This window comes from Sycon ciliatum, chromosome 6 (assembly GCF_964019385.1).
Source record: "Sycon ciliatum chromosome 6, ocSycCili1.1, whole genome shotgun sequence".
NCBI classification, from domain to species: Eukaryota; Metazoa; Porifera; class Calcarea; order Leucosolenida; family Sycettidae; genus Sycon; species Sycon ciliatum.
The window spans coordinates 11,185,049-11,193,503 of NC_088648.1; the positions used below are offsets into that span (position 1 = coordinate 11,185,049).

General features: G+C 50.0%; 1 protein-coding gene across 1 annotated transcript; it reads left to right on the forward strand.

Moving 5' to 3' along the window:
- Positions 1 to 1,285: 1,285 nt before the first annotated feature.
- Positions 1,286 to 6,643, forward strand: LOC135819366 (metabotropic glutamate receptor 2-like). Its single transcript, XM_065332559.1, has one exon. The coding sequence runs from the start codon at positions 2,339 to 2,341 to the stop codon at positions 5,912 to 5,914; it is 3,576 nt and encodes a 1,191-aa protein (XP_065188631.1). The 5' UTR covers positions 1,286 to 2,338; the 3' UTR covers positions 5,915 to 6,643.
- Positions 6,644 to 8,455: the final 1,812 nt, after the last annotated feature.

Below are 8,455 nucleotides of genomic sequence, written 5' to 3' on the forward strand. Positions count from 1 at the left end.
TTAAATAATGACGAATCACCTCGTACTGTGAATGACTACGGTATGTGGTACTAGTCCAAGAGTCCAGAGTCCAAGACTGCATGCTGGAGCAGCTGGTGCTGTGCTAGCTATGATGGGCCATGGTCGCCTAGGGTCTAGTGCTAGTCTAGTTTACAAGAGTGTTTGATGGCTCCTATTTCACCCTGGGCAATGACAGGCATGTAGATGTTCTTCTAAGTTCTAGTAAGTATTAGTTACTGCACCCTCTCTTCTCCTGGCTAGCTCTGCAGAAAGGCCAAAGTGGCAAAGGCCAGTCCTTCAGCACAACCCTATTATTATTATTATTATTATATATAAGCGAGGGTCCCTGGTTCGAGTCCTGGTGGTGACAGTCAATTTTTTCTTCAGACTTTTCCCGTTTGTCTCTTTCCCTCAAACCAGTCAATATTATTATTATTATTATTATTATTATTTATTAACCTCAAGCTAGCTCCCAATGACCAAAATCTGTCTTGGTCTTGAAGTACATGATTGTACAATGTCATGTACTAGCACACCCCTCTACACTTCCGCCCACACTGTATTGCAGTGCCAGTCTACCATGTAGATCTACCACCAGCGCGAGCACCAGTGCGAGCAGTGCCGAGCACCGAGCACCAGTGCGAGCAGTGCCGAGCACCAGTGCGAGCACCAGTCGACCACCATGAGTCCATGACCACTGAGTACGGTACTGAGTCATGGTTTTTGCGGCCAGAAGTTGTATGCTCGTCAGTCGTCACTCACAATCATTCAGATTGTGGTCAGGACTGCAAACTACAAAGTAGTCTTTACTGCCTGGCCGGATCCGGATACTACATGCCTACAACAATAGTCAATACTCGCCCGAGGCAAGAGTACATGACTTTGTACTCTTGATAATACTAATAGTACTAGTGTCATTCTGTACTCGGAACACGTAACGTCGTGTTACCTTTCGTGTACTAGTTTTATGACTAAAATGCAGCGTTCGGGCTCTATGAACAATGAACAATACACATCACTCACCACCGCATAGACATCTACTTGCAGATCCCGTATCTAGTGTGCGGAGTGCGGACGGGTAGCGTAGACCTACGGGTGATGATCCGCCGGCTAGCGGCTCCCCATGTCCCATATGTACAGCATGTAGCGCAGTTAGCTGACGGGCAGTGCAGTGACGGCCCGGTCGGACACTTCCGCGCTCGGCAGGATTTTCAGTGCTAGCTGTTGACCAGGTTGACGACGATGTCTACACTAGACTTCAGTTCATGTTGTGCACTCTTCGATCCACTGGCTCCATGGCTGGCATACAAGCACTGCCACTACTACTAGTGCAACGACTTGAAAGTAACTGAGTGGAAGGGCGAATGTGAAAGCGCACTGCCATCATTCACCGTGCGTTGACATTGACAACAGAGAGCTGTTGAGAGCTCTAAACGCCACTCATTCTGTTACGACAACCGGCGTCCAGTGACGTCTTCTGGCGTGCCAGGCACCCGGGGCACTGCAGACAAAACTACTGTTGACGTCGATCGTAGCACCGTCCAGAAAACTACTTCAATGGTAAGGCTAGATCTGCTGGTACCCGGCACCCGTAGACCTACGCCGGAGTACGGTACCCGTCCTACCCTCCTTCCCAGGATAACAAGATACTTAGGCAGACGTGCGTGGCCAGCCATCAGATGCAGAGCTAGCGGCGAATGTCAACGATGTAACATCGCCGCTCCGAAGTTATTGTTGAATAAAGTAAGTTAGTTGTGGCGTAGCAACTCCCCCTTCTAATAATCTTCGTAATCATTGTGGCCTACTTGACAAATACCACAAATCTATGGCCAAGTAGAAGAACAGCAGGAGGGCGGTGCGAGAGTTTGTTGTTGGATATTTTTGTGCTGTAGCTGTAGGATCGCTTTCCCAAAATAAATTAATCGCACACTGGGAACTGACCGGTCCAGAATGTGGCTGATGCCGTGATCATGGTGATGGAGCGCCGGCGCTGACGACGATTTCGTCACAATCGTGCTGTCCGGATAAACTATCACAACCAGCCTGATAGCGATGCTAGCGTGCGCCATTGTTGCTATCTTGGACTAACTTTGAGTGGGACAGCTACAGGGACTTATCTTAGTAGTAATACCGGATTTACCTGCAGTACAGTACAGTGCAGTACAGTACAGTGCAGTACAGTACAGTACAGTACAGTACAGTACAGTACAGTACAGTACAGTACAGTACAGTACACTGTGCAGTGCTACCCCATCGTTCTGTACTATAGCCTGTGCAGCAGCTGCGTGGTGACTGCGGTGGGGAGGTCTCAAGCGAGTCAAGGGGACTGGACAGGATCATGGATGGAGTGCAGTATGACCGGTCGTCACGGTTACAGCTCTCAGTCTCGCTACACCATGTGTTAGTGATACTGCTGTTACATGGCTGTGTGCTGGTCAGTAATATGACACTAGGCCAAAGCAGCAGTATTTCACCGGCTGCAGCTTCCATCACCCAGGGAGCCATTACGTCTGTCCAATCCACCCTGGCAACAAATACACGCAGTCCTGCTGCCGGTGGCAATAGTCCCACAGCAAGAAATCCCGCATCACAGTCCCCTGGCCAAGCACCGCAAACAAGCTGGGCAAGTGGCGGTGCCCAATCTCAAACACCCCCATCAAGGAACTCTCCACCAGCTGGAGGTAGTTCAGGGACCGGGCCGTCTGGGCAGTCTGGACAGCCAGGCAGTGGTCACAACCCTGCTTGTAACAGCAGACGGCGACTGCCTACGGTATTCCAAGAGCCCGACGTCTGTCATTACGATGAGCCGGCAACACTGGGAGGTGCGTTGCTGGGTGCCATGTTTGATTTGCATAGTACATTCAGTAATGTGGCATACACGTGTCCAACGCGTACATTCCAGAACTGGAGTGCTGTAATGCAGACGCATGCATTTCTAGTGGCAAAGGATGACATGGTACAGCTATTAGCCGCCGCCAACCCGTCGGTGGATAGGGAGTTAAGTGTACAGTACAACACAACTCTGGCCGACGCGCTAGGCGTACGTATTCGGGATACATGCTCCTCATCTTTGCTTGGTACGGTTAATGTCATTCACCTAACCGTGGGTGCATTGGAAGAGACATCGGACGACGGGAGCTGTGAGCCACGAGTACAGCTGTTGGTGGGACCAGCCAGTAGCACTGAAGTAGCCAGTGTATCACAGATCCTCAGCTCAAAGTCTATACCACAGATCACCTACTGGGCATCCAGCAGTGTATTCGATGACACCGATGAATATCCATACCTGTTTCGCACAGTTCCGTCCGACAAGCACCAAGTACGAGGACTGGCCGATATGATTGAGCACTTTGGCTGGCGTTACGTTGCCGTGGTTGCGTCTAGCGACACTTTGTATGGACAGAGTGGCCTGGAGGGTCTGAGGGCTGAAGCGGATAGCCGACTAACGTTCTGCATCGCGGAAGAGTTCACTATTTCCCGCTCCTACTCCAGCCATAGCAATGCAGCTGTCAGGGCATTGAGACGGGACACTCAGGTACGCGTAATTGTCTTGTATGCTGTACTGGACGATGCAAGGAGCTTCATCCTTTCAATGCTGAGACAGAACTATACTGATGTTGTCGTGATTGGCAGTGAAGATTGGGTGAATAGACTGGATTTCAACGACCTATTAGATGCTGGCAGTGTGCTGAATGGGACACGGGCATTCCCCACTATACTGGGTCTGGCGCCACGACCAGTCCAGACCACGTTACTGGAGAGCGAGACCAGACGTCTGGGAGATATGTTCAGGGATCCACAGGCCATGGCTCGCTACTGGCCCAGGAATCCCTGGCTGCGACAGTACCTGGAGAGTACCCTGCACTGCTCATTGCCCGATAATGATGCTCCGGCATGCCAGAACAGTACGTATGCACGCATGTGTAGACCAGATGAAGTCTATTTCCAGTATGTGCCTAGTCTGCTGCCCACACAGCCACTGATGCAAGCAGTGTTCCTGGGCACAACCGCTATGTTCTACTCTGTCAATATCACTGCCAGCAGGATCAACGCAAAGTCTCCGTTGCCGGGACAACCTGTGCAGCCGTCGTGTGCGCAGCTCGGAGGTGCGGACATTCGCTGTCACTTGTCGGAGATGACGATTCCATGCGACGACGTTGCCCACCTGATCCCGGACGAGTACAAAGCGAGCACACGCGGCACGTTCTACGCTGACACGGATGTGCGCGAGCTGTGTCACATGTTCACTGAAGACCAGAGTGCATTACCGTTGTACTGGGTAATGAACCTGCACTTGACGGCCTCGGGTGATTTCGGCATGGAGAGGATAGGCAGCTGGCAGGATGCTTGGTCTGAATCTAGCCTGGCTGAGCGGCTCACACTGAATGAGACCAGCGGCATAGCATGGTCACTCTCCGGCAAGCTAGCACATGTGCACGACAACACATCCTACCCTAGGTCTGTGTGTCATACGGATTGCCAGCCGGGTTATCGCCGCTCTCTGGTCGAAACCGTGCTCCACTGCTGCTGGGAATGCCAGAAGTGCCGCCAGGATGCTATCTCCACGGAACTGAACTCTGACAGCTGCCGGGAATGCAGTGAGCTGACAGCACCCAATGAGCAACAAACGGAATGCGTGGACATACCTAGCACATACATCAAGCTAACCGATTCCTACGGTATCATTATCTTAGTGGAAGCATCGGCTGGCATTCTTGTTGTCCTCTTCACGCTGATAATGCTGTGGACGAACCGTAGCAATCAGATTACAAAGGCATGTGATCTCCACCTCAGCACGGTGATTCTCTGCTCAGGTGTACTGGCATTCGTATCGGCGATTGCGGCCATGCTCAGGCCTACGCATTCGCAGTGCACTCGCACGCTTCTCTTCTCGACACCCTGGACTCTACTCTGCTCCGCCACCGTACTGGCCAAGACAAACCGTCTGCAGCGTCTCTTCAACGCCGATGCATTCAGCCGCCTAAAGCTCCTGTCCACTCCTTACCAGCTGGTGTTTATCGTTGGCCTGGCACTGATAGGAGAAGCCATTGCTGTTGCGGCAGTGTTCATCAGTAAACCTGATGCAGAGCGTGTTCTAATCAGTGACGGCGTGGTGCACTTGTTATGTCAGGGAAGCAAGATAACGCAGTGGTACGGTTCTATTGTCGCCTACAACATCCTTCTCATCTTGATCTGCCTTGTAGTTGCTACACGTGTTCGCAAACTGCCGAAGAGTTTCAACGAGGCTCGGCTCATCTTCATGGCATCCTTCTGCACATTCATGGTCTGGTTGGGCCTAGGTCCGGCATTCTTCATCACCGAGGGCATCTTGCAGCCATTCATCATTGCCTTGTCCTCCTCTACACAGATATGGTCTTTATGGGCATGTCTGTTTGGGCCAAGACTCTATCAACTGCTCAGCCCCAAGGCCAAAGCCAAGCAGCTACGGCGCAACACGACCGGCAGTAGCTCTGCTACATTCGAGCATAGTCAGCGCAGAGCTCGCAAAGAACATGACAAACAGCAAAGCTACAGGCATGGAAAGTCGTCAATGGGCTCCATCGGTAGATCGGCGACCATTTCGTCGGAAATCTCCTACAGTACAGACGACTACCCGGTGTCGGCATCGCCCAAGATCTCCACTGCATCCATGTCCTCCACTACTGGCCTTCTGCTTCAGTCACCAATGAACGGTATACAGCTGTCGCCCTTGATGGGTACGAGTGAAGACTGCTCCATTGCTGAGAGTGACACAGTCGTAAGCGAGACAACCACCACCATGTACTGCATAACACCATCTCCTAATCCATCCCGAGCCAGTACTAACATGGCCAATGAGCTGCAGTCCAGTGATGGCGGTGACATGGAGCAGTTCAGCAATGGTGGAACAGGGTATGCGGGTCATTGCCAATAGTGCCAATACCGGTATCCAATAGTTATACCAACTATAGTGTGCAGTAGAAGTTCAAATCATGAAGAGCCGGCTACCGAGGAGTTACGCCCTTCTCATTAAACTATAGACCACTGTACAGAATCCTTTACCTGTTTGTGAAGTGGCCGAATACAATCTCTCATTGGCATAATATGAACAGCTTGTGTTGTCACGGTATGTTTCGCGTGTGTTTGCCTGGCACATACATGTACATAATAGCAGAGTGACACTTGACCCTTTCCACGAATACCCGCCGGCATGAGTACTTTACACCTACTGAACGGCACACAGCTTGCTTCAGAGTCTGCAAGGATCTTGAGCTACTAGCTACTAGCTACTAGTAGCCGAACTTCGTTATAAAAGTATCATAGTATGGCTGTCAATTTCCTTACCAGTACTGCTGACGTTGTAAGAATAGGAGGAAACCAGTCAACGTATTCTGCTGTGCTCTCTGTCTATATTTTCTCTCTCTCTCCCTCTCCAGCTCTTTCTTTTTCTCTCTGCTGCATAGTTTGATGCGTGTGCGTGTCAGCGGGGCTGTGACGTTGTCCTTGATTCAGATCTAAGTTGGATTACTTTTTAAAAAGGTTTTTGAATGCCAGTTCCCTACTATTGCATCATCTGTCAAGTTTTGTACACACCATCATATCATACAGGCATACAGGGGTAACCAGGGTAACCAGATTCCACCAGGTTGAACTACGACTGTACGAGTTTACATAATTACTTCTTCTTCTGCCCGCCATATTCAGGTGATGTCCGGTGTCTGGACTTGTTTGGCGTGTGTGTGCGCACGCGCGAGCTCGTGTGTGTGTGTGTGTGTGTGTGTGCGTGCATGCGTGCGTGCATGCTGGTGTACTTGTGGGATTAGGCAGTTATCTGGCACTAGTCTTGATCTGTTCTGTTCAGATCTTGTCCGCTATTGTTCTGTCCCCGGGGAAAATTGCGGAAAAAAATCGCAAAAAACGCGGGGAAAAACGTGGCATAATATGGCATAATTTGCGGTGAATTTGCGGTAAATATGCGGTAAATATGCGGTCAATGCGGCAATTTTCAGTGAGTATGTAGTGAAATCAATCAGTTACAAGTCTCTGGTGTAATCACTCGTCATATTTCAGTAAAAAGCCGCCACGATGAGACGTTGCTGACCGAACAGTGCACTGTGTGTACGTGTAGTGCAACAAAAAAAGTTCAAAAAACGCGGGAAAATCGCGGAAAACGCGGTCTTTTAAAAAATCGCAAAAAACGCGGAAAAAAACGCGGCCGCGGAATCGCAATTTTCCCCGGGGACAGATTGTTGCTATGAAAGAGAATCTGCGGCTGAACATCCAGTGCATTTGCAGGTTTGCGTGCTTCTCTTGCGATGGGCATGCATGGTGTGTGTGTGTGTGTGTGTGTGTGTGTGTGTGTGTGTGTGTGTGTGTGTGTGTGTGTGGTGTTAGCTCCCAGCTAAACGAAGTCCCCTCACACCAGAACACAGGGGTTTTACAGTATTGAACATGGAAGTCACATTTCGACAAGACTAGTATACATGATTATTTATAGTACTGGCATTCAACACTGGTAATGCCAATACGTCATGTGCGACAAACCGGCGCTGGATTGTTTGCTGAAAGGGATAGTCACGAGAGGGTGTCCATGAGGAGGGACTCTTGTTTTGGGTGTGTTCCTATTCCACCAGTACATACAAGTCATGTACTTTGAAGTACAATCATGTTACATACTAACTTAATAATTATTATCTCCTATCCCACAATACTGCATTGCCATTTCACTACAGCTACACGCCATCCGAAACATTCCAGTACACGACGAGGGCCAGGCACCAGCACTGAGCACGAGTAGTGGACTGGAGGCCGACCATGCCAGTTTGGAATAGTGAAAAGCCATGATGACTGTATGAGTGAGGGACTAGGGGTGTGCCAAAACAAACCATGCAGCTATACCAACCGTCAACACTGCAGGCTGCTAGGCACATGCCAACAAACCTAATAATTATTATAACTGGCAACAAAAGCCGATATGATAACGTCTACACTGCAGCGTTCCTGCGGCCCTTATTGCAATGCACTCTACACTACAGTCGGCAGTTTGTGTTCGCTGTTTACTTTTCACTGACTTTAGCCAGGCAACTACATTCTGCAATCAGCAGCAGCTGTTATAGTGATATTATCACTACACCGTCACCGTACATGTATTAGTCCGTGCCTCCGCACAGCTAGCAGCTGCTTACATTCCGCAGCGCGCTGCACTACGCGCGCGCGACGACTGAACAAGAGTATCTGTGGGCCACGAAAATTTATAGCAACGGAGAACGGACGAAAGTACGTCTAACTCCGGGAACTCGCTATCGACGCGTGATCGTGCCTCATTACGAACCGGGATTTATTCAATTTTTGAATAGTTGTCTAGTTTTGTTCATCTAACCCAAACCGCAAAATGCACACTAGAAAGCAGTACAAACCGCGTTAGCTTTCAGAAGGAAGTTCAGATCCGATACGACCTTCTCGTTCCACTTCCCGG

Coding starts and splice junctions, on each gene's coding strand:
- LOC135819366 (XM_065332559.1), top strand. CDS start 2,339: ATGGATGGAGTGCAGTATGACCGGTCGTCACGGTTACAGCTCTCAGTC.